Source organism: Coturnix japonica, chromosome 14 (assembly GCF_001577835.2).
Source record: "Coturnix japonica isolate 7356 chromosome 14, Coturnix japonica 2.1, whole genome shotgun sequence".
Classification (NCBI taxonomy): domain Eukaryota; kingdom Metazoa; phylum Chordata; class Aves; order Galliformes; family Phasianidae; genus Coturnix; species Coturnix japonica.
In genome coordinates this window covers 4563808-4589844 of record NC_029529.1, presented here as the reverse complement: position 1 = coordinate 4589844, position 26037 = coordinate 4563808, and the positions used below count along the sequence as shown (strand labels likewise).

At 48.1% G+C, this 26037-nt stretch overlaps 2 protein-coding genes across 11 annotated transcripts; one reads left to right on the top strand and one right to left on the bottom strand.

The window, feature by feature from the left end:
* Window positions 1–6275: 6275 nt before the first annotated feature.
* Window positions 6276–15192, top strand: DHRS7B (dehydrogenase/reductase 7B). 7 transcript variants are annotated; one of them, XM_015876812.2, is made up of 7 exons: window positions 6276–6377; window positions 10108–10283; window positions 11090–11205; window positions 11868–12078; window positions 12731–12823; window positions 13067–13219; window positions 13744–15192. In XM_015876812.2, exons 1-7 carry the CDS (start codon window positions 6358–6360, stop codon window positions 13947–13949), a joined length of 975 nt encoding a protein of 324 aa, XP_015732298.1. In that variant the 5' UTR covers window positions 6276–6357; the 3' UTR covers window positions 13950–15192. The 7 variants fall into 7 exon arrangements, with proteins under 7 accessions (XP_015732298.1, XP_015732296.1, XP_015732305.1 ...); XM_015876810.2 differs by having other exon boundaries at window positions 6324–6377; window positions 10112–10283; XM_015876819.2 differs by lacking the exon at window positions 6276–6377 and adding an exon at window positions 6526–6634 and having other exon boundaries at window positions 10112–10283.
* Window positions 15193–17819: 2627 nt separating this feature from the next.
* Window positions 17820–24466, bottom strand: TMEM11 (transmembrane protein 11). 4 transcript variants are annotated; one of them, XM_015876821.2, is made up of 4 exons: window positions 24337–24441; window positions 23270–23368; window positions 20973–22697; window positions 17820–18737 (listed from the first exon to the last, which is right to left on the bottom strand). In XM_015876821.2, exons 3-4 carry the CDS (start codon window positions 21026–21028, stop codon window positions 18221–18223), a joined length of 573 nt encoding a protein of 190 aa, XP_015732307.1. In that variant the 5' UTR covers window positions 21029–22697; window positions 23270–23368; window positions 24337–24441; the 3' UTR covers window positions 17820–18220. The 4 variants fall into 4 exon arrangements, with proteins under 4 accessions (XP_015732307.1, XP_015732308.1, XP_015732309.1 ...); XM_015876822.2 differs by lacking the exon at window positions 23270–23368 and having other exon boundaries at window positions 24337–24431; XM_015876823.2 differs by lacking the exons at window positions 23270–23368; window positions 24337–24441 and adding an exon at window positions 22783–23240.
* Between the last annotated feature and the right edge of the window lie 1571 nt (window positions 24467–26037).

Genomic DNA, 26037 nt, shown 5'->3' with positions numbered 1-26037 from the left:
AAAAACCTTTGGAAGCCATTTGGAACTTCTGCTCAAGTTCAGCAGCTCCAGCAGCAAAGAATGGCAAAGAGCTTTAGTGCTGCCTTTCACAGCTGGAGGGCTGCAGGGATACAGGCACACTCTTGTCCTTCACCCTCTTTTGACTCAAGAGTTCATGGGAAACTGACTGCAAATAGTCCGTCTTCCTCATGTCTCACCCTGGCAGGTACAGATATATAAACTCTTCAGAGTAAGACCCTGGTTAGTTTATACCTGATTTACTTTTTCATAACTGGACAGAAAAGGGGCTGAAAAAACATCAGAAAGTTGCTTTGCTTTGTTCTGGGGCACTTAAAACTGTTCCCTATTAGATGGACAATTCAACGCTATTAGGACTGTTCCTTTCCCCTTTTGCTGCCCTGTTTCACGCTATAAAAGCCCACACTGAACCTCTGTGTGGCTCAGGGAAGGGGGAACAGATCAGAGACTGAGTCGGAAATCAGGGCTTTTGAGCTGTAACTACAGCTATTCTACAGATGTAAAGTCATGCAACTTCTCAGACACCAGGAGCTGGAAAAGCCCAGAGCATGGATTGCTTTACATTTTTCAGCTTAAAAAAACCCCTTGAGGACATGTCATTCTCCCATACCCATCAATAGGCATCAGTGAATCAAAGTACCTGCAGATCTGGATGTGGATTTGGGACTAAACACCTTCATACAATGAAGTTCTTCTAACTGCAGTAGTGCAAATAAGCCCTTCTCACATCTGTCACACCTCTCCAAACAAAAGGAAACTACACAACACTTCAGACCATCCATAAGAAAAGCTTGAAAATGCAATGGAAGGTCTGGGTTAAAGAAGAAAATCTACTGGAGACACACAGGTGGGAGATAAGAGAGGAAAATGAAACTGGGATGGTTTATACTGGGACCACAGGGTACCTGCAGACATCAGGGTACCTGCAGAACCTCAGCACCATCCCCAAAAAGCAGCAGCTCTCTACAGATCACTGCTCAAACTTCAGCATCTCTGACAATGCAGAGATGCTGCTGCTGATGTCAGGGCTTGTTGGACCACTGACTTCTCCGAGGAGTTACAACCCATGTAATTCAGCTGAAACAATCAGGAAATAATTACGTACATCAGAGAATTAAAAGATGGTAATTGTACAAATAAGTTACTGGAGTGACTAAAAAAGTAAGCCCGGAGCCTCCTTTTGGAGCAGTATTTAATATAAATGAATCACTTAGTGGACAATACAACAATCATCTGTTCAGCTTCTATTCATTATCAAAAACAATACGGGAGGATTGGCAGGGAGCAGCCTTTTGCCAGAGGGAGCCCTTTAGGAAATACCACAGAATCTGGGCTGACTTTTGTCTGTTCTTCTATTGTTTCCTGACAATGCTTTGCTAATGAATATCCAACCACGTCATTTCGGTCGCCACCTCCCCCCTTATTTATTTATTTTTCCCCAAACCAACTCAGTAGTAACTGGCTTGTTCAGATGAGCTGAAATGCTTGTTCACCTTAGGAAGAGCTCCATCATTAGCTATGAGGCCCAGGAGCTGTGGAGCCTCAGGCAACCTGGGAAATCCCACAATAAGCAGCCCAACAAAATCCTTTGATTTGGGCAAAAGCCCATCAAGTTTTAAAGGAAATATCGTGTATCTCTGATATTTTAAATGCGTATTGAATTCAGCATTTGAGCTGTGTGCTCAATAAATCCATCTTTCGCTGCTTGGTTTGAAATGATGCTGACTTCATTCTAGGAAACGAGTTGCTTTTCAGTAGGGCCTACTTGAACAAATTGCACCCAACATTAACTTGGGAGTTATCAGCCAGAGTCTGTGAGCTGGAATGAATCCTCATTCAGGAGACAAACCACCCTGCAGCATCACTGGTTCAACTCAAACCACAGCAGAAAGAAGCTCACTGCAATGGTCGGAGATGAGGGAAAAGGCACCAATGATGAAGAATGGGGCAGATAAGCAGGCGCTGCTGCTGAGAGAAAGGCATGTGGAACGGCACCCCGCTCTGACTGCCCAAGGTTGTCCCTGAGGCCACGATGCACAACATGCTTTATTTTGTCTTACATTCAGTCTTCAGCTCTGCAGCAAATTCTCTGCAGCCAGTGTTTATTTTTGCCAAACCCGGTGACGGCAGAGTACGTGGGCTCCTATAGCTAATGCTATCTGCACTTGGAGATATAAATGTGCACTCCATAAAATCCCGTTACTGCCTCAGTCTTCCAAAGCAAAGCAGACAGAGATGGCACCATATTCCCTAGGGCTTACTCCCCAAACCCCCACCAAGCTGCATCCCCTGTAAGTGGGGAGCTTTACTCCCAGCACATATTCAGAACCCCACTGAATGGGGACTCAAGAGCACTGCAGCTGGGCCCACCATGCAACTATTCATGGTGTGGCTGTTTCCAGCTTCCACCTGCCCTTTGGCTGGAGGTCAATCAGGCCGAAGCAGAGGCTGTAAGATGAGCAGCATTTCTTCTCTGTGTCCAGTTCACTGCTCAGGATATTAACACACCCAACTAGTTAGCAGGCAAGATGGGCATGGCAGCGTGCAGCCCAACCTGCCACTGCCAGCACTGGGCACAGACCAGCGCACAATCAGCACCTACAAGGCAGGGCTTCTATGCACAGTGTGGAAATGCATGGTGCCATAGGCTGCAGCAGGAATCCCTTTGACTAAACATTTCCATCCCTGGACAGCAAGAACCACTGCTCAGCTTCTGGTAACAGTTCATCCTACAAGACCACCATCAATATTTGTTCTAATTGAACCTTTTTACACAAGTCTCTATTAAACAATCTCAAGGATCTCTTTGGAAGGAAACAGCCTGCTTATATGAACATTTGGTACACCTCAGGTATCATCCTAATGCTGGGATAGGCTGAAAAGAAACCAGACTAATTGACTTACGTTAATAAATTTCCCCTGAAATAAATATATTTATAAAAAAAGCAACAGTATAATTCTGTTCCTCCTTGCTCTGGTAAAGAGGTTTTTTTCCTGTTGTTAGTCCCTCGTGTGGTTGCTTAAGTCAGGTCTTGCTGTAATTACATACCTCACAGCAGTGCAAGGAGACTTAATTAAGAGAGTCACTGGAGGTGCGCTGTCAGATACGACCCAGTCCTGTCGGATGAGGCTGCAGCAGCTGCATTCCAGCAGACAGCTCAAGTTTGCAGCGGGTTTTGCCATCCTCCTGCAGGAACAGCACAGACACACCCAGCAGAGCCCACATACATACAAAGCCCCTCTGCTCCACCTGAAGTTCCCCAAATCCCTCCATGCTCCCCAGCAGACGTTCTGCCACCCCGCAGGATTCCACATTCCCTCCCCCAGCCCCAAGCTTCAAAAAGTGTGACTCACCAGTTTCAAACGGTGACATTTCATTCCCAACCTATTCTGGGAGCAGCTGGCTTTGTAACACATGGGGATGTGGGGAGAAGGGAGGGAAGAGCCGGACAGAACCAAGCAAGAACCACTCGTTGTCTCCCCAACACAGGCGTGTTGTTGCTCCTCCATTTCAGAACCACACGATCTGGGACGTGCTGGCAATTCCCACTGGAGGAAAACAACACAACAAGCACATCACAGAGAAAAACATCTGTACAAGCAGTGATGCAACTCCCTGTCAGCCAGGAGGGACTGCTCTCCACATCCCATAGACGGGAGGAAACGTGCTGTCCCCACTCCTCATCAGCTGAGCCCTGCAGTTCTGGATTGCTCCTTCAAGCAGACAGTGTGTGATGCAGACCCAGGCTTCAGTCATCAGCAATATCTCACTAATGATGAACAAATGTATGTGCAATGGGGAAGATGACAACAGGGGAATGGCAAAGAAATCACTGTCAGCTCTTGGTCCCAACAGGAGTTCAGTGTCACACTGCAGATTTGCATGGCTGGTGTCCCTGCTGCAGGATGTCAGTGCCATGAGCACAGCAGGCAGCACGTGAGCACAGTGCTGCTGTGGGCACTGGTCTTGTTGGCATATACACAGCATTGCTGGCACTGGTGCAGCACCAGAGGCAGGAGCACAATCTCTGCTGGCCTCAGACCATAAATCCACGCACAGCAGCACAGCAGCGCTCCAACCCCATTCATTAACAGCTGTAAAATCCCACAGGGAGGGAGCTGGGCACGATGCAACCCAATGGGAGCAGGGTGCAGGTCTGCAGCGTGTGGCTCAGCTGAGCACCAGCAGTGCAGGCTGCAGGGAGCACTGAGCTCAGCCACCCAATGCAGCTGCAGGAGAGGTGTGCAGGGGGGCTCAGCAGCACACGGTGTGATGACACAGCTCTGCACACCCCACTGTACCTCTCACCACTAACAGAGCCCTGTTAATGTCAGTGCAGGAAGTGTTTGATTACAGTTCCATTTCCCTCCTCTGCTGCCCTTACACAGGGAGGGCTGTGCGTGTGGCTCCCAGCAGCAGCGTGGGACCTGGTATGGGCAGATTCACTCCCATTCTTGACCTGTGGAAGCCTCATGATGCTCATCCAGGGAAGAGGAGCTGGCTCGCTGCGTGGTGCCGGCATAGCAGCAGCAATGACCTTGGCCAGGTAACTACCTGCTGAATACAACATGGATATAAAAACAGCAATTCCTTATTTAACAAAAAAAAAAATAATAAAAAAAATCAAAACCAATGGATCTTCTGCCAAGGTAAGGAAAGGCTGTGCTTTGTTAAATAAATGCATCTGTCAGAGCTGGGGTTTCTTTTTCTTTCCCCAAATGCCCTTCACCAGCAGAGGGGGAGGGGAGCTGCTCTTTGAAGCCTTTTCCTTATGGGAATAGAAAACACGGAAAGAATTCAATTCTCTGCCACAGCCCGGCTGCACCGTCCGCACTTCAAGAGCCCGAGCCCAGCCACAGCCTGAACGGTGGGAGCTGGGAGCAGCACTGCCAGATGAGCCCAACATCCAGCATCATTAAGAGTCCCCCCATAGTGAGGGAAGAGGGGAGGAAGGAATGGAGATGGAAGAGAAACACTTACACCCCGTGCGGAGCTGCTGCAGTTCATTCATAGCTTTGATCAAAAGCACCATCTAGTGAGAAAAGGGAACACTGCAGCCAGCCCTGCTCTGCCTCAGCGACAAATGGGACGTGAGCTCGGCCTGCTGAAAGCCGGAACCTCAGCCAGCAAGGAGTGCGGCACTACAGGAAGAGAAGGATTTCCACGTTGCAATTGGAGAACTAAAGCAAAGCGAAGGTGGGTGAGCAGCACAAGGTCATGCAGGAAGCCAGAGGCAGATCCGGGAATAGAGAGCAGCAGCCCTGGATGCAGAGCAACGGCTGCACAATAGCACAGCACTCACTCTGCTGCCTTTAACTCTTTCCTACCTCACAAAAAGCACAGCAGGGGCTGAGCAGACGCTGCACTGAACGTGTGCTCGTTGCCTTGCAGGACCAGCCCTCAGACCTCACTGCTTGCACCATGCTGAGATAAAGGCAAGGCAGCAGGGACTGACAGGGCTGGGTATCCTGAGATCAGCAAGGCTGATAGTCCTATACAGCAACCACAATCAGAAGCTCTTGATGGGAGCAGTACCCCAGCGTTGCCATATCTCCACTGCTGTGTATGACAGAACATCACGGCCTCCCTCAGAGACATTCAGCTGTTAAAATGGATGTGGTGAGTTCGTTCTCCAGTTCTCAGCTGCAGGAGGGAAGATCCCAGGGCTCCCATTTGCTCAGCATTCAGGTTGGCTGCAGAAGGCAGAGGTTTGCAGCACAACCACAGATCTGTGGGCTCAGTAAGGCTACGACATTCCTTCATAGCGAGCTTGGAAATGCTGCAGTGCCTGGAAAAGGGCAATAATTAGGGATAACTGGAACCAAACCACATCGGAATGAACTAGAAGAAGAGATGCAGGTGGTGCCAAAAGCTGCAGGGCTGAGCTGGACTGGGGCAGAATCCTGATAGAGAGATGGAGCCCAGGGAGCTGTGGGAGCACAAGGCCTCATTGAGAGCTCAAAGAAAGGAGATCAGAGCCCAGGTTCCAATATCAGGAGTGTAACTGGGCAAAAAGACCATGGCTACTCTCTAGGGTCCACAGCCCAGGAGGGACACAGACACACCGGGCTGGTTTTGGTCACTGCTATAAACCCGCTGTATTCAAACAGGGAGGGGAAGAGGACGGAACGGAACGGAACGGAACGGAACGCTGCGCTCAGGGCGTTGCTGCCCCACCGGACCGCAAACACGGGGGGACTCATTGTGCGAGCACCGCCCCTTCCCCGCTACAACTTCCGGGTTGCCACTAGGAGGATCCACCTGCTATTGGTCAGTCTACCGGAAATCCCGCCTCCTCTGTGTGCCGTACCGCATGCGCAGCACTTCCGGCCGTGGCCATGGTGACGGCGGTTGCCAGGTAGGCCGCGCCTTCACGGCTCCAACGGGCGGGTCCGGGCGGGCAGAGGGTGGGGGGAGAACGGGGGAACGGGCCGGGACTGGGGGAGAACAGGGAAAGGGGCGGAGAGTGGGATCCAAAGAACCCTCTGAATCGCCATGACAGCTGTTTTAGATCACAAACTATTACAGTGCTGTAATAGGGCAATAGCAGGGTGACAGAGTCTTCATCTACAGCAAATAGGAACGAGCCCGAATCCAGCACCACACATAGAACAGGTAACAGACAATGAACCACACGTAGAGAAATAATGAGACAGGCCTGATGCAGCATTGCCACAGCTGTAAAACGTGAGTGTGCCTTGAATCCCATTCAAACAACAGCTGCAACTTCTTTATTTTTTAGCCTCATCTTTTTTATGTGCGGCCTTCAAAGAAAAAAATAGGCTGATCTGAAGTCAGCGCTGGGGATTGTTTAATATTAGAAACAATCATTGGGAGTTTTTCCCTTTTTACGTGGCTGTTTTTCACATAGGGGTTAAGTTCCCCCCACGTTTCAAAGGTCACACACCGTGTTCCTGTGCTCACTCTTAGCGGCTGTGCCTGCATTGGGCAGAGCTCACTTGGACTGTGGCCATTTTGTAATTGAAGTCAGATCTGCCCTGTGAAAAGACCAGAGGGAGACACCACCCCACAGAGGCGCTGTGAAGTGAGGCCCCTCCAAAGGTACGAGATCGCGCTTTCTTCAGGCTAAAGTGGGTCAGTAACAGCTCAGAGCTGCTGTGATTCTGTGAGTTCTTCCTTAAGAAAAGCTGTTTCTTTCTTTCCTTCCTTCCCTGAGTTCCCTTTAAATGACACCTTTGGATTTCTGAAAATAGCCTCCCAGTTGCTGCCATTCGTCACACTGTGATTCTGTGTGGCCGAAACTAAAGGAGAATGGATCTTCTTTAGGGGAACTATCGGGGTTTTGGTCTCTTTTAGCACTTGATGTCACCTTTGTTGCCTTCCATGCACTCCTGACCCCACCGACCTCCTTTTTCCCTCTGAAATCCTTCTCAGTTCTCACAGAACATCCAGATCTTATTTTAAGGGGAACGTTGTTATTCACAGATGTACATGATTTATTTTACGTGAAGCCTTTCCAAGAGCTTCCAGCCACCTCTATTTGGTTTTCCATTATCAGTGGGGTTTTTCCTGCCCTTTCTTAAGCTGTACGTTCCAATCCTGTGTCTCGGGACGAAGAACTGAGAATTTCAGGAGTTCATTTGAACCAATAAGGAGCAGCAGTTTCTCTCCTGCAGATAATTCACTCTCATTCCTATTGGTGATGCTTATAAATATCAGGTCCTTGCTTTTCTTTTCCAGTGCAAATAGCCAATTTTTTGAACTAGAGCATGAGAGCAAAGAAAAACCTGTTGCATTTGGTTTGAAGCATTGAAGGAATTCTTTATTCTTGACAAAGCAGTTCAGCTGTAGGTTGTCCTCTTTCTCTTTTTAGCTTGACTGAGCTTTCTTTCTTCTGGGGTTCTTTTATGGAGCCGTTTCAGTGCCTTCCATGACAGATACCTACAGCTGTATGACCCAATTAAGAAGGATCTGTACCTTTGATTAGCTGTTCCTCTCACTCCTGTTCTTCATCCAGTTTTCCTCATCCTCTGCTTCCCCTCCCTTTGCACAGGGACAATTACTTGTTATTTCAAGCAGCAGAACTGGGTTGTAGCTGCTGATTTGCTGCAAACTTCAGGCAGAGACTGGCAGATTTGCTCCATTCCTGTGCATGATATGGACAAAAAGAAGAAAGAGAAAAGCAAAATAGACTTGGAAAGGTTTTCAAATGAAGATTAAATGCAGACCTTCTCTGTTGAGAAAGTAGATGAATAATGAACAATATGATTAAGGAATAAATTAGGCAGGTATAACTGGTTCACACTGATGAGTGATGGATGCTACATGTCCAAAACGCAGTTTGCTTTTAGCTGGTGGGCTTGGGGGCTTTGTTCCAACAGAGTTGGGTGTAAATTCAGCCTGTATTTTGCCAAAGAGCAGAAAGGAACCACACTGAAATCAACCATGGGAGCCTCTCTCATCTCCAGCTGTGGTTTAGTGAGGACAAGAGTCAGAAAAGCTCCTGGTCAGCTTCTCACCTGCTCTGTGCTGTCATCTGCATTTTGTCAAAACACAAAGCAAAGTTGGTCAGGGCCAGATTTCTAAATGTGTCGGTTTCAATTTGGGCTTATAAAGGAACTGCTGCCCTTCCTGTCAGCCCCCACTTTGGGAATAATTAAAGGTCCTAAAAGGGAGCTGGATATTTTTGAGCCTGTAAGGCACGCTGGTCAGTGTCAGCACCTGCTGTTCCTGCCCACTTCTTGTCTTCTCGAGACCCTTCAGAGCAATAAAGGGACACTATAAAGAGGCAGATGCTTTAAATACTTTAAGCAGCCCCTCCTGCATATACAGCCTAAAGAAGGGCAGTGACCTGGTGTCTAAACAGCTCTTTCCCAGGGATTATTTAAGGGAGATGTGCACTCTTCTCATTTTAAATCTGTCTTCTCCTGTAAATCAATACAGAACAGCCACAGTGTGTGCACATGCAATACAAAGAGGTGAAGAAATAAGATGCTGAGCAGCTGGGTGATGTGCTTGTGCCCTTCAGTGGAATGAATTTCATCCACCTTCTGGGTTTCTGCTTTCCACTTTGGGCATAATCCCTGTGCCTCAGGGGAGCCCATGGCCTGGATATCTGCACTATGCACAGTGTTACACAATGAAGTGCTCTGTGGAGATACACGAGTTAGCTCAGGAATGGGAAGTTCCATAGTAGCAAGAGAAAAGCTGTGTGCTAGTTTGATGGTTTTCATTTTAGACCTCATCATGATTATTTAGAGCTTGCTGAGCTTTCTCTGTGTTATGGCGTTCTAGCTCTTCTCTGGAAACACTTGATAGTTCATTACTGGTTCAGCAATGTAGCCTCATGAGCTCAGTCTCAATTAACATCATTCAAAAGTGTGAACGTGGGCTTCAGCCTATTGGATTGGACCTGAGGCTGCAGGAGATGGAAGAACAGACTTTCATGCATTAAGCAAATAATGTGCTCAGAGAGAACGCTTATTCTGAGTCTCCTGAGCATAGACTGAGTGATGCCAGTCTGGGATAATTTATGGTAACTAGTCTCTGGCACGTAGATACTGTACTAGTGGCTGTTCTAGAGAAATCCATGAGGCTGTATAACCATCAGAAGCATGTAGAGATATATCCCGGCCCTGAAGAGCTATAAATACACAGTTGTACAAGGAGGGAATTCAGAGTGAAACAGAAAAGCCTGTGGAAACAGCATCTGTGGATCCAGGTTTGTTGCACGAGGTCCAACTTACAGGATCCAACACCAAACATCCTGCTGAGCTGTTCGTATTTGCATTTTAATGCTGGAATTGGGTACTGACATGGTCTTTTGAAAGACTCTAAATCATGTGTCCAACCTGCTTGTTTTATGTTTTAATAAACGGAATTTTTGTTACTTACGTACATTAACTCTGTTACCTATTTTGTGTGTGGCCCAAGACAATTCCTGTGGCAAACCAAAAGCTTGGACAGCCAATGCTCTAGGTTCAGGGTTGAGAAAATCAGTTGAAGACAACTCTGTATGGGATTTGATTTACTGGTGATCTGAGGCAGGGGTAGAAAAAAGCATTTCCCTAGTTTTGAAGGCTCTGCTAATTCTCTTATTGCTAAAACAGTCCGTTTGCTTCACCTAGGAAGGCTGCTCAGAAAGGAAGACTCATGGATCTCACATCCACTGTCATCATCCCGCTGCTTTTTGGCAGCCTGGGGCTCTTCTCCCTTTTCCGGCTGCTGCAGTGGATGCGGATGCGTGCTTACCTCCGAGGAGCAGTGGTGGTGGTCACAGGGGCCACCTCTGGCCTGGGAAAAGGTAGGTATGGACAGGAGGGTGCCAAAGGCAGGACAGGGAGCGGGGCTGCAGGAGGGGCTCCTGCTGGAATAAAGCAGTAATGAGCATAGTGCTCCTTTAGTTTTGACCTTGAGGGGAGGGGGGGAGAGGGAGAGTTAACGTACCTAATGTCCCCAGTTAATGTACCTTTTGTCTTCTGGTATAAATCCATTTAATATAAAAAAACCACAAACTCCTAGCAATATTAACACAGACTTTTTCAAATAAAACCCCTTTTTTGTGTGTTTTTTTTTTCCCTCCAAATCAAGCACTTTTTTGTGTGTGTGAGTGGATACGTTTCTAACTCTGCTTTAATTTAATTGGAATAATTGCTTTCAAAAGCTTCTTGAAGGGAAGAAAGCGCTCTCTGCTATCAAGGCCTTTCATTAGGATGAGTACGCTTAGAGAACAAGTACAGCTTAAATTCATGCTGCATTTGCTTGTTTGTCCTTAAGGATGAAGGTGTAACTGAATGGCGAGGGGATGGAATTGATTCCTCTGCCTGTCAGAACCAAAAGGCTGAGAGCAGAAAAATAACTTTTGTTTCCTATCAAAAAGAGATGGTATCTCAAGGCAGGACGTCAAGGGAGACCTTCAGCTGCGATAGGCTGTGTGGATGAAATGTTGCTGGGTGCTCCTTTCTACTGTTTTCCTTCTCAGGAATAATAAACCACTACCCCAGACCCTTGCTAGCTGAAGGGTTTTAGCCTACAGGATGTCATGTGGATCTGCTGTTTGTCTCTGGCATCCAGGTATCTACTTTTCTCTTTTTCTTGCTTCCTCCAAAGAATGTGCAAAGGCCTTCCATGCAGCTGGCTCCAAGCTGGTGCTCTGTGGCAGAGATAGTGAGAAACTCAAAGACCTGGCACAGGAACTTTCTGCCATGACTGATCACCGAAAGAACGTAAGTGCACGAGGAGGGAAGGCTCGCTGTCCCGTGCAGCTGGGATTTTGGTATTTGGGATTGGTATTTGTGCCACTACAGAAGTTAGAGTTGCTTGTGTGTTGTTCTGTTGAGCAATAGGAAAAACACAACTTTGTGTCTGGGGATAGATAATGCTAAAGGAGTGCTTTGAGCTGACATGGCGGAGTTAGTAAAAAGCCTACAAAAATAAGGCAGCTGAGGGATGCTTGTCTTGTAAAGGGAGTGAACATGGGAAGTGAGTGGAGTCCCCCAGACCCACCTGCATCTGTACATTGTCATCACTTCTCAAGGTCTGGTATGTCTCGGCTTTTGTTTCTGAAGCCAAGCTGTGCTGGCTGTGGATAAGAAAGATAATTTCTGGCTCCTGAAGTAAGACAAAGGAGTTACCTTTTTGTTGTGTTGGTAACACAACGACAAGCTGTACCTGCAGAAGATCTCATTTGCCCTTTTCCTCTATCTGGTGTAAGGAACAGGCCACGTGAGCAGAAAAAGACCAGAGAACGAGCTGCTTCTGCCATGTATTCTTATGTAGTAACCACCACGCTCTGACTGAAGGAGGTTTGGATGGCCTTCTCTCTGAGTCATGATCATGAGCACGCTTAGCACACTCTGAATGGTCTTTCTAACTTTTGTTTATTCAGATACACAAACCTCACACTGTGGTGTTTGACCTCTCGGACACTAAAACCATACTAAATGCTGCTGAAGAGATTCTGAAGTACCTGGGTCACGTGGACATACTGATCAACAACGCAGGCATCAGTTACCGAGGCACAATTGTAGACACAGGTCTGGATGTGGACAAGAAAGTGATGGAGACGAACTATTTTGGTCCCATAGCCCTCACCAAAGGTACCTGTGATTCACATTGTAGGGGCACAATGGTTGATACCTTACAAAAGGCAATGCAATTAAGAACAGCTTAACTGCTGTTTGTAATTGTATTTGGTACAATACAGTACAAAAGGAGGAGAGTTTTGTTTTATGGGCAAGTATGATGTTGATATGTGGGTATGACTGTATGGGAGGTACAGGATTAGAGATGATACATCGCTTAAAACACCTCTGCCTTGAGCCTGGAAGGAACTTTGTTTAGTCTGTCTGCTCTGATGAAAGCCTGGGGGAATGGAGTTTGGGTTCAAGGTGAGGCTGTAAGCTTTCCTAGAAGGCTTCTCTGGTTGTACAGAACGTTCAACCTGGATGGTGTCAGCTGCAGGAACTGTAAAGATGCACTGGTGGCAGAAGAGAGTAAGTTCTCTTTACCATAGCAACCATAAGGCCTTTGTGCAACCTCATTGGCACAACCAGCCACCTCATATGTGGATGTCCCAGTCCAACTGCAGCTTCTGTTGCAAGCATCCTAAGCACCATCTCTTTCCCAGCCCCTACCCTGAATGAGGATCTTGTCATTCACTCACTTAGCCTTCTCTGAAGCACTATTCTGAAAGCATCCATTCTCAACAGCAGTAATGGTCAGACTGTTACTCTTTTTATCTCTTGCCAGCACTTCTCCCCTCCATGATCAAGAGGAGACAAGGCCATATTGTGGCCATCAGCAGTGTTCAAGGCAAAATAAGCATTCCTTTCAGATCAGCATGTAAGTACCTCCACAGAAGATGGGAAAGACATGTTTGGGGCACCAGACTGGATCAAAGATTGCACAATTAGTTCTCCATGCAGCTGGCTGCATGCAGGGAGGGCAGGGCCATGAATCTGAGTGCTGACCACACTAAGAAACACTCAGGAGCAATTAGTTTGCTAAATTTATTACATTTTTTCCTTGTTATTTGTTTGATTAATTTCCTATAAGAAAGTAAGAACTTTTTGGCCTGTATTTCAGATGCTGCCTCTAAACATGCTACCCAGGCCTTCTTTGACTGTCTGAGAGCAGAGGTTGAGCAGTATGACATTGACGTGACAGTTATAAGCCCTGGATACATTCAAACAAACCTTTCTCTCAATGCTGTAACAGCGGATGGATCTCGCTATGGAGGTAAGATATGGCTTTGTGTCTTATACCTAACACACCTCTGCCTCACTGAGTTACTCCAAAACATGCTTGCAACATGTACCTCTGGTGGAGACATAAGTTAGCCCTGAAGTGTCAAAAGAAACCTTTGGATCTAGCTTTCCTAAGCAGAAACCACCTTGGGGTCACTGTGCCTTTACAGTATTTTATAGGGCAGGTCAATCTAAGTGTTGTCTTTGAAGGACTCTGCTGTTATTCCTGAAGCTTGAGATTTCAGTACATCTGGAACCAACACTCAGAAAGAGAAGGATGTATTGGAGCATTGGGCACCAAGCTTTAGTTCTGAGATAGGCCAGTACACTTGTGTACTGCAGCCTGGGTACTGGAAAGAGCATATACTCCTCTCTAGCTCAACCATGAATTATACCTGCCTGTGTAAAAACAAGAAGTAGAACAGCAACCACGTACAGATAGAGTGTTCTTCAGAAGGGTATTTAAGTGTGGGCTCACCTTCCAGAGTTGATGCTTGCTTGGCTTTGCTTTGGCAGTTATGGACAAGAACACCGCTGAAGGCCAGACGGCTGCAGAGGTCGCTCAGGTGGTTCTCTATGCAGTGGGGCAGAAGAGGAAGGAAGTCCTTGTAGCTGGCCTAAAACCCTCCCTGGCTGTATACCTACGAAACCTCTTTCCCAGGCTTTTCTTCAACTTAATGGCAACTAGAGCAAAAAAGGAGAGAAAAACAAAGGACTCTTAGAGCTCAGCTCATTTGAGCAGTAACTGTAGGGAGAGAGTAACGTCCTGCAGTTTGGCTGGGACATCAGTGGAAGTGGGAAAAACCTTTCTCTAAATGCTGCAACTTACCATTGCATGGAGAGTGAGAAGCAGTGTTCCTCACGGCAGGGCAGGCCCACATGACAGAAGACAGCACCTAAACCTCTCTGAAGAAGGGTTCTTGGAACACAAAGTGTGGGAGCTGAGGCTACAGGGGAGGGTAATTGTAGGTATGTGCACACTTCACAGCAGGAGAAGCCCATGTGCTGAAAGACACCACTTTACCTCACCTCACCCCAGGCACACTCAGCTTTACTGCCTGCTACAAATAAAACCCACTTGGTTTGCCTTCATGCACCCCGTGGCCTCTGTGAAATACAGTCCCCAGCTGAGAGCTCGCATGATCAGCGTCTCCTTCTCCCTCCTTCCAATCTCATCCAAAACACATTGCTTGAAGTGGAAAACTTCTGAGCCTCTGCTTGTTCATGTGCCAAACCATGATATGTTAAACTAAAGCTAAGTCCAGTGCCATTTTAAAAAAGTAATTGATGTAGAATGCAGGTTTTCTTTGGAAATGATGTTATCTGTCTGATTCATGCCTCACTGTGGTGTGGGTCCGAGACACTCTGTGCTACCTGACAACACAGCATTAACACAACACAAGTTAATGCAGGAGTGGCACCAAACAGATTAAAAACAGCAGGGCAGCTGTTAGCTGATAGCACACCTGGCCCACCTTCCCAAAGCACAGAGTAGGTGTGATTCCTCAGCTGCCAGGCACATCATCTTCCTGGCAAGCAGAGAAGGATTTGTGGGTAGGGTCCCAGTTGCCAATTGGGATTGAACATCCATGGAGGGAAGGAGAGCTGCTTGTACAGATACTGCAGGTTTCAAGGAGTCCTTCAGCCTGAAGGAATGCCATGCTCCGTACTTCACCCCTTTGCATTTTCACACTGCATAAAACCTGTACCTCCTCCTAGAGGAGATGTATCCTGCCCTGTATGATCCCAGCAACGTTAGGAAAAAAAAAGTGGATGCACTGAGGTAGTTCAGAAAAGGCAAAAATATATAAATTGAAAGAAAGCTTATAAGGTCTAGACCCCTGCTGCCACCTCCATGCACATAATCCATGCTCCATTAGCAGCACTCTCCCTGTGTACTGCCTTGTATGTCCTGCCTGTGAGTGTGTATCTGATGACAAATAAATGACATTGCCATGAACTGCATCCTGTGTTCTGTTTCAGCTCCTTGCTTTAGGGGTAACTTTGGAGAAAGGAAAAGCATTAAAGAACAGGTTCTGTGAGGTGTCACTGTGTAAGTAGTAGTTGCAAAGCAATATACTTCATCCCAGCCCTCTTTTCTATCACCTGCTAGTTTACAGTAGGCAATGTAAATCCACAGAGGATTAATGAAGTTAAAAGTCTGATACAGGAGCGCAGGGTCTGCAGCAACTTCTCCTTCATAAACTCTATTTTTGCCCAATAGGTTTATAACCCATCTCTGAGAACCTCATCTCAGTTGATAACCAGAATGTGTTTGAAGACTGTAACGCTACTGCTCAGTTCAGACATCCCCCACCAGCATCGTTATGGTGGAGGCTGTCAATTTGTTATATAAAGGCTTTGAGTTGAAATCACAAGCAGAAGCTCTCTGGTGTAGGCACTAAAGACTGGGATCTTTTTTTCCCCTGTTAAATTACAAAACCAAGGCATTACCTCCTTTTCCTTTACAAGGAGAGCTTCTCTAATTGTTACTCGTGCTTTCCCTTTCATGTTCCGCACGTTTGGGTCTTTCATTTCACACTGACATACAGCACTCCTGCCAGTCCTGTCCAACTGCTGTCTGCTGATGTTTCTAATCACAGCAGCTCAGGAAGGATGAAGGGGCTGCTTTGCATTTCTGTGTTATCTCCTGGAGTGCTGAGGGATATAATGCATCAGGCCTAAGGAAAAAAAAATATACACGCAGGGGAGTTATTGTGGTTACTGTAGAACTACAGCTCCGAGTCAGAATAGCAGGGGTGTGCAATTCCCTTCTGAGAGCAAAATCCCTCTGCAGCAAGGAGTGCAATGCTCTCCATTTCAGAGTGTCTCCGTGGTGGTCAGCATGGGCAGCAAAGCACGCAGGGCACTTGAAAACAAGAACCCCTCCCACATCTCCACCTCAGAACAGGATGAAAGGTGTGTTTTTATAACAGGCCTACCTGTTGTGGTAGCTGGTTTTTCACTTTTCCTCCTCCTGCAGTAAGAGATCACAGTAAACGTGCTCAATTTTAACTCCAGAGCATTTGATGCGAGCTGTTCTCTTAAAGTGCCTCCCAAAAGTTCGTTCTTTTGTCGTAGCAATCGTTCCAGGCAAGGGAAAAGCTTGACACCACAAAAGGTGCCAGGACCTTTGGGTTTGGGTGAAGAAAGGAAGCTAACAGCCCTAACAGTTCTTCTGCAAGCACAGGAATATCCTGAATGGCCAGGACAAGGATCCCTGGGGGCCTTCTGCAGCAATAAAGTACATACTAATGGCAGCAGATCCACCACCAGTTTAAACGTATCCAAAAGATAGACAGGATTTTAGGAACAAGCAACAGCAAAACCTGAAAAGCAGCCTGCCCGGCAGTCCCAGGCTAACTGCAGAAAGATGAAGTAATTGCATTTCTTCCTCTCCTCTCTGCCAAGGCAACTGCATGTTGTTGCTATAAATAGAGATGCTCTGGATCCCAGCTGCTTTTAACCTTGGAGGGGAGGCAACTCATCCACTGTACCAGCGAAACAGGCCAAGGTTTGAAACACAGGAAGCTCCCGGTGCCGCAGCAATTCCCTATAACCTATGTGCCTGCTCAGGTACAGCTGCAGACCAGAAGCAAGGGGGACAACTCACTGCCTGCTGCTGCAATGTGAAAAGAGAAATGAATTTGGTTTCTGACCTCGTGAGTCTCCCTTCCAAGGTCGGTGCTTCAGATGCAGCAGGCAGACTGCAAATACTATTTAATTAAGCAGCATCCTGTACGCAGGCAGGTTTTATTACAGGCCTTTGCTGCTGTATTCAGATCATAACCCTTGAAGCTGTGCTAAGCTGGCATTATAAAAGTAAGCCACACCTATTTTCCATCTGGTAGGAGGAGAATAGATAGAAAGCAAGCTCCTGTCTTTAACAAACAACTGTCAGACCTTGCAAAACAGTAAACACTTTCCCTTCTTTGAGCTAAAAGTTAATTCATGCAGCAGACTGAATTGTAGAATCTCAGCTAACACCGTGGCAAGGTGCAGTCATAGTCATCCAGATGCCTTGAAGCAGCAGCAGGACGCAGCTCCAGAAGTTCATGTTCCAAGCCAGACCAGAGGAATTGTGTGGTCAGGGCACAGCAGTGAAAAAGCACACGTACAACAGCTGAGCTCCCAGCTTGGCAGTCCTCAGCTGCACTTGGTACAGCGCACTTCAATGGAGATGTATCCATGTTAGGAAGAATTACAGCAATTTAGTGGAATGTGGTTTTAGCTGGAAACCGCGTTGAGATCGTCACTGTGCAAAGGAACAAGTAGCGGGAGGAGGGCAGGGCAGTGGAGGATTTGGAGAACTCTAGCACCCAGCACCCATGGTTATGCCACTACCCAAAAGACAGCAATGCTGGCCTAGTTAGTGCACCTTCTTTCAAGAAACACAACTAATGAAGCACGAAGAAAAGCACCCCCACGCTCCAACAACTCCTTCAATAGACAAATGTGAGGCAACTTGGATGCTGCTGCCAAGTGCAGCGGGTGAGAGGTGTGTCAGGCCTGAGTGTGGGCACGAGGATCTAATCATCACCACAGCAACACCTACAGAAGGGAGCTATCTGAACAGTAACGAGAGAGCAAAATCATTTGAAATTCTCATCCTTTAATGGTCAATGATAACGTCTGGCTGGTTCTGTGTAATACAATTAAACAATATACTTAAATGTTCCAAAAAAAGACCAAAAAAAAAAAAAAAAAGCTCTCACCCTCCCCCTTTATCTATCTTTCTTTCATTGACACTCCGCTGCTGGACTGGACTCCCCATGGCTAACATACAGCTCTCAAGTCACCACACATCCAAATCTTAAGTGTAACAAAGAACTGAAAAACCTTGGTGCAACCGGTGATGCGTTATTTAAAAATAACAGCTCTATTAAACCAACTCCTTGCCAGTCTCCACTGCTTCTCAAAGAGGAAAACCAAAATGTTACTGTGGGAGTCTTAATACGCTTGTCTCTGTAGGCTTCTCTCTTCCCTGCCGAAGTCATACAGCGTAGAGTTCATAGATCTTCTTTACACAGTACACCAGGGCAGCGAGTGCTATCGTGTTATGCAGTCTCTTTCTGTGCAGGTCGTCCTTCCTCACCAGTACCACCGGAGTGGAGGAGGTGAGCGTATGCAAGGGCAGCCGGGAAAGTTTATAGGCATCATACTCTACTTGGTACTTGCAACAAGGATCGAACTGCCAAGAGATACCATAAAGGGTGCAGCAAGCCATGCTCAGCACACCAGCAGGCAGGGAGATGTAGTGAGAATAATCTACTGGTAGTGCCAAAGGGGTGAAGAGGCAGGTGGTGCCCGCTAACACGGCCGTCTTGTGCAGGCAGTTCCCAACGGTGATCCAGCGGGCCGTCTCATCCCCGATGCGAGTGGGCTCTATCACTATGTATTTGTACTGCGCTTCCAGGGCCTGCTCCAGCTCGTATTCAAACTGGTCCTGAGCATTCTCTCCATTGTAGATCTCATGCACAATGTAACAGTCTGTGGAGGACAAGGTGACCCTGCCAACGGGAAAAACAGAATTAAAACTGCAGCACTTACAGACAGATTTTTCACCCACATGGCTCGAGAGAAAAGCACCCAAAGTCAGGGCAGCCCCTCGAGGTCACTCAGGCACTGCAGCTTTTCCAAATCAAGATCAGTTTTACATCGGCTAATTATGCTTTCTACATAGGAAGTCATCCCAAACTGAGGCAAACTGTTCCTTACATCTTCCTAACCTGGAGAAACTGAGAACACCCTGGGAGAGCAGGAGCTTGCCTGCAGTCCTGGATCAGCACCTCACGCAGTGCCACAGCAGTTTCTCTAGAGCATTAATGAATGAAATCAAGGTGAACGACTTGTTCACCATGAAGGCCAACTGCATTGTGAGAGTTTGAGAAGAAACCTTCTCATTTGAAGGTGACTTTCTCTCTGGAATTACCACCTCCTTGCCACGAGGACAGCTTCTCTTCAGTCCTACACAGTAAGTTCAGCCTGCAGAGACAACGAGGGCTGAGAAATGCTGCTGGAAATGAAGGTGCAAGAGGCAGCACAGCACAGCAGCCCATTTGTTACAGAACGTTCCCTCTGATCAAACAGGGAGCAGCAAGAAGACATCATTGTTTCAATTTCCAAACCAAGGCAGAATGTAACAGGGAAGACAAAGCTGCTCCCTGCCAACAGCAGATCCACAAAACCTCCAAATCCACCATCCACCAGCTCTTAGCTACCAAAAACATGCATGAATTTCCACTCCCACCTCCTTCATACGCATCACCTTAGCTATGTTAATGTAACAGCTGAGAAATGAAATTACAACTGTTTACCTGCACTGAGAAAGGGTAAAAACCCACCCTCTGAAACATGGGAAAATACTCCCCTCTGAGAAATAGTAACTATTTGACACACTTGTGTTAACCAGAACAAAACTGAGCATGTGGCTTCTCAAGGTTAAAGCAGATTCCTTCAGCAGGAGGAGAGTGAACTGCACGTGGGTTTGTCCTTATCACAGCAGACACAACAGCCTCATCCCAGCTGCATTCAGATCCTCCCCGTGCTGGGAGGCGAGAGGGCTGAAACAGAGAATTAAGCTGGCACTTCGGGCTCCATTGGCACAATGGCACTTGTGTGCGTGCACTGGAAAATAATGGAGAGAAAACACATATTTGCAAGCTGCTGTGGTACCAGACATTCCCCTTAATGTGCAGCTCTGCTCGCGCTGCAGAGGGCATCGTGCAGTGACCATCTGTAATCAAGTATATTGCTAAATTACAAGCCATTGCCAGAAGTGGCTGCTGTTGTGAACAGTGGCAAACACGTCAAACAGCAGGAGATCAGATGAACCAGCTTCTCTCGGAGCAGAATAATAAGCAGTTTCCAGAGTCTGGCTGGTATTAACAAAAACCACAAGGAAAACTCCACTTAGAAGCCAGCTATTGAGTTCTCTGCAGTGCATTTCCCCCTAGGCCTGTTCACAGGTAGAAAGGGAAATAAAAGTCCACCTGAATGCTGAGTATGGCAGGGGCTTCTGTAAGGCCATCACCTTGTCAGACGGCGCTTGGATTTTTAAGGTAACGTTTCCAAGAGAAACTACATTCTGTAGGTAACTCTTTCTCAACATAAGGCAGAATTAGTTAAACAGGTGTTGCACTAATATGGTAAGGATACAGCTTGGACCAAATTCCTACTGTAGTGCTGGAGTCACAACAGACAAGGTGGACAATCCAAAAAACAAAGGGCAAAGAATGAAAACTTAGTCAGCAATGCAATAACAGGGTCTCCACTTCTGTAATAGAACTAGTGGGATATTGCATATTATTTCTACTACAAACTGGTTGCCTCTGGAGGAAAGAAAAGCTGAAATCCCAATGCAGCTGAGATATATGGGCTGAATGATGGCTTGAAAAGTTTTCAGAGCTTGCAGGCACGCAGAGCAGAACCGGGGACTCCTAACGCAGCCTTTCAATTGAACACGGCAGTTGCACACGAACAAACCCAATCAAAGCACTTGGATTTGCTGAAACGCTGCAGGCTGCACAGTCTGCCTTTCAGTGCCTGCCGTGCTGCCCCCCACCCCCAAAGCAATGACAAAAATGCACAACTATGCAATCCACTCCAGACTGGCACCCACCAGCTGCAAAGATCTGCTCACTTTATGTAGCTCCATTTTACTTAAAAGCTTCATCAATAACCACTGTGAGAGAGGATCTAGTCCCAGAAGTCCCAAACGTTCAGAAGCCCAGCAGGCCATTTACCTGGCTTCCCTTACACTCCTGCTCTCCTTGGCTTGGGTTTCAGGCCCTCCAACCATTTCAATTCCACAAAACACTCAGGGTCACGCTTAGAAACAATCTCCATCTGCACAAAGCAAGGCTGGCCTCCTGTGCAGAGGTTTTTGTTTTTAAAAGAAGGATGTTTCTGACAACAGTATTGCTCACAGCACCGAACGTGCGCTCAGATGAACTATAAATGAAGACAAACCAGTCTGATTAGTACTTAAATAAATAAATAAGCAGGGAGAGGCTTGCAGCAGCGTGATAACACTTGTCATAAGTAGCACACGCAGAAAAGCTGGGGCAGCAGAGCAATGGAGGGGCATGATGCTGGCTGTGCTAACTGCAGGAAAAAGCACATTACAGATGACCAAAGCACACCCAGCTGGGGGTTGTTAATTGATCTCATCCAAGTCTGTGTCAAAAAAGTTGAGGCAACACAAATTCATACTCTAATACACTGAGCTTGACTCACGCACCACCTAAATCCTTCTCAGAACTGTGCTCTGGCTTTGAGGTGGAGCATTCCCACTGAGATGTAAAGCTGTATTTGATAACGGAGTGTTTTTCTGCTTGAGACGGCTGCAGAACATGGGACACACAAAGCACTAACAAATCCCAGCTGAAACACCTCACCAGTCATTTCCCCACCAAAGCTCTGCACAATCTGCCAGTCTCAGGCCATTAACCATTGCTATCAGGCTTCAAGGCCAATTGAACAGGCTGATGATGGCTGCACTGAAGTGGATGAAGAGCAGGAAAAGCACAGCGGTTACACAGGACCTCCAATCAAAGGTTGTGCCTTAAATACAAATAGGAGAGAATGGGAGAACAGAAGTGTGATCTTGGCAAGGGAAGGCAACACGAAGGGAAACATCACCAAGCCATAACAAAAGAAACTCTAGCCACTAGAGCAAAAAGAGACGTCATTTTTAAGCCAACTAATGATTAGCCAGGCTAATGGAAACGGGTCAATCATTGCTGTAAGCAAACAGAGTACCAGAAATCTGAGCAGCGCAGGTAGTGAAAGGAGAGAGCTCCTTAAGGGTGCAGAGGGACCAGCACGACCAGCAGCGATGCCATTAGAGCCTTTCTTTCTGCAGTTTGTTAGCACATCTCCAAGCAGAACAAATGGCATTTTGTCTGCGTGCTGGCGGTCATCACGCTGCAATTTATACAAAAAACCCCAAGTACAATTCAGTGTCTGTTCTGTATCAAAAGTTGTTTTGCTGCACAAATTAACAATCCCCTTCAGATAGTCTCTATTAAAGAGTCTATCCAGAATGAAGAAAAACAAATATTTAGTCACTTCTCTTCAGGTTTTTCCCTACCACCCCCACAGAGCCAGCTGGAGTTCACAGCCAATATCCTTTGAAATGAACGTACTTACACTTAGTCCTATTGAAAAAAGCACTTTCTGACCAATTACAGACTTCTTTGTATCAACGAAGTCATTGAGGGAGGGATACAAATTTCCACAGGCAGCAGCTGGACTTTTTAAAAGGAATTTATTTACTTTTAAGTGAAAGCTGGTGAAACCTCCTTGGAGCAGACAGTATCTTATTCTTCTGCCACCACCTCCCAACACACTGATGTCTTTTCAGACTAGCTGGCTGACAGCTCCAAAAACACCTTGAAGCAGCTCGTTTATGAGGAAAGCTGGATTAGCACACTCAGTTGAAAGGAATGCATCTCAGGACAAGAATCCTGTAAGAAAACCATATTCATCTTACAGTAAGCCTACGTCATCATTTGACGTCATCGGGTCTGTCAGAGCCACCATGTCCACAACCTGCACTGCCAGCAGCCAAACCAGCCCAGTAGGTGTGATGGAGAATTAACCCCTGATCCAGGCAGTGGCTCAGTCACAGGCACCTGCAGCTCTGCAATCACAAGGCAGGCATGCTCCTTAGCTGACGTCACCCAGCACCTATTAAAAGCATCTCCTGGCAGGTCTGTATGGGATGACACCTAACAGAAGCACTGCCTGCTGATAAGGATTGTGAAACATTGCTCCATGGTGGAACGTTTACACAGATCACCTGCTGCCCCACCGTGTGTCACTTTGTGCTCTTGTGCACTTAGCCACATATTTCTCATTGTAAAAGGCAAAATAAGGGATGCTGGAGGTTCATGAAGTAAGCACCTCATGTTTATGAATAAGTATTTTTTGATCACAAGATCGAGAGGAATCACAGCTTAAAGATCATCACAAACTACAATGGCATTGTACTATGGGAACACCGTATGGTTCACAAAGTCACAGGGTGCCAACTCACTTTTAAGCCTGCATCCATTTTCTTCCTGGAAGAATCATTTTCACTGAGGTCAAGCGCTCTTTCCCGTATTTGTTCTTCACCTCCCTTGGCAGGGCAGGCCTACAATGTGAGATCTCCTCACCTCGTGTGCTCAGCACTGGGGTAGGTGCCAGCAGGGGTGCAGACAGCTCTACCACCGCGCCACCGTGCTCGGCAGCATTCGGAGTTGTTTATATAAGCCGTGCTGAGGGAGTCATTCCATCAGCTCTTCCAATTCAATCACTTGCAAACTCCCTGAACAGAGGCAGCCTTTCTGTGTATCACATTGGCGCTGTGATTTTAAGGGCTGCTCGTGGCTCTGCTCAGCACCATCAAATACAAACCTCTCGGATTACAAAAAAGGAACAAAAGAAACCAAACCCTAATTTCAATACCATAACGATAAAAACCAAAGGGATATCGGTCTCCGGGTATGGCAGAGGGACAAAAGCAAACCTCGGGGAATGCTGTGATTCTCTGCTCCTCACAATGAACACGCAGCTGCTCCGGTGACATCAGCCACCCCAGGGCAGAGCAGGGAGCACAATACGCGAGGCAGCACGGTGCTCAGCGAGATTGAGGAGGGCTCAACCGACTGCAAGGACCGACTTTAAAGCAGCTCGGCGAGCAGCTCCCTCAGCTCCTTCCTTCCTCCTTTCAGCCGGGATTCAGCAAATCCCAGCGCTGTTCCCAGCCCCGAAGCAGCACAAACCCTGAGCGCGGTTCTCAGGAGGTCACCCTGGCGGCCTGGCCCTCACACCCACCCACACGGGTCCGTCTCCCCGGTGCCTCCTCCCTCCTCCGTCCCGTCCCGCCCCGCCGTTCGCACACATCGATGGCCGCTCCGACCTTCCCGCCCGCATTACGAGTCTCCCTGTCCGCCCTCCTTCCCCTCCACAGCCCCGCTCCCCGGCCGCCCCGCTGTCTCCCCAGCGCCGCCCCCGCCCTCGCCTCACGGTCTCTTGTATCCCCGCTGGCCGCAGCCCGCTCCCCCCGCTCCCCTCATACCCCGACCTGCGCCCCGTCCCCCGCCCCGCTCGCGGCCTCACCTCTCCCGGCCGCCGCTGTTGGTGCTGCCGGGCCCAGCGCGCCTCCTTCCCCACGCCGCCATCTTGGACACACTGCACTCGCAAATGTCTCCGCCGCGAGGCCGGCCGCGCTGCCCCACGGGAAATGCAGTGCGTGCGGCCGCCGGAACCGCTCAGCGACAGAGGGGCGCGCCCAGGCGAGGACTACAACTCCCACAGTGCACCGCGCCGCCGTACGGCCGATTAGGCCTCTGGGATGCGTAGTCCCCTGTGTTAGCGGAGGGGTCGGGCCGGAGCGGGCCGGGGGCTCCTGACGTTAGTGCGGAGCTGCGAAGCACAAAGTGACCCCACGGCCACCGACCGACCGACCGACTGCTGAGAGCAGCCAACAGAGCTGAGCGGAGCCGGGAGGGCGGGGGAGGAGCGTCATCCATGGTCCCGGCCTGCAACGCGGCACCGCCAGGAGGGCAGCAGCAGGGGGGCGGCATGGGCGGGGGTCTCACAGTGCAGGTCTCACAGTGCAGGTCTCACAGTGCAGGTCTCACAGTGCAGGTCTCATAGTGCAGGTCCCATAGTGCAGGTCTCACAGTGCAGGTCTCACAGTGCAGGTCTCACAGTGCAGGTCTCATAGAGCAGGTCTCATAGAGCAGGTCTCATAGAGCAGGCCTCGCTGCCATCGAGCTGTGGGTGTTTGTGGTGCCTCTGTGCCCCATCAGGAGCCTTCCTCCCATTCAATGGCCTTCCCTTACAACCAGCCATTCTCTCAGGGACTCTGTGCCGCCATCAGCACACACTGGGAAGCATCAGCCCCTCCCTGTGCCGTTCCCCATTCATTTCTAACATCCTGCTCTCTCTGTTTTCCCCAGCAGCCACCAAACCTCTGAGAAGCAGGAGGGAACATATCGGAGGGGCCGTGTAACCCGTGACAGTGCTGTGACTGACAGCGCGATTCAGAAGAGCGGCGTTGTCTCTGCATCTCCCTTCCCTAGAAAATGCCTCATTTTGACAACATTATTTCCAAGTGAGGTAATGGAACTAAATAGAGCGAACCCATCACTGCCTACATCGTCCCATCACTGTGAAGCTGTGCTTCCAAACCGCAGGACCATCCTGCACTCTGCTCTCTCAGCCATCATTTGGGGTTCAGCTCTTTCAATGGAGGTAAATAGTGCATTTGCATGAGCAGGAGGTGATTGGGAAACGTTCCCAGTGCAGTGGAGCGTGCGGTGTTGCTGGGGCAGGTCGGAGCATCAGACCTTCTGGAATGTGGAATGTAAACAGAGCGTGTTACTAGCAACAGCCCAGCTTTGTGCTATAACCCCAACCACTGCACTGTCCCTCCAGACGAGCTAATGCCAAGCTCCCTGAGGCTCAAATTGCAACCCAAGGGCCACATGTCACTTGTTATACTGGGTCAAATCATGACTGAAAAGCAGCAGTGCCCCTTCTGCCCACCAATCCAGCAGCCTTGGGATTTTTGCCTCTTGCAATTCCAGCCTCAGCTTCTGTGGCTTGCACTCATCTATAGCAAGCCATGTAAATAACGCTGACTGGGAGCCTGAGGGGCAGTGCTTCCCAGCTAAGGAGTGCAGGGCCCAGCAAGGAAGCATCTCATGTTCCTCTGATTCACCTGCCCTGCTCTGCACAAGCAGAGTGACTCCACTAACCAGCTACTGAAATGTTTTCATGCCTATGTTTTCAAACATCTAAAACAGATGAATG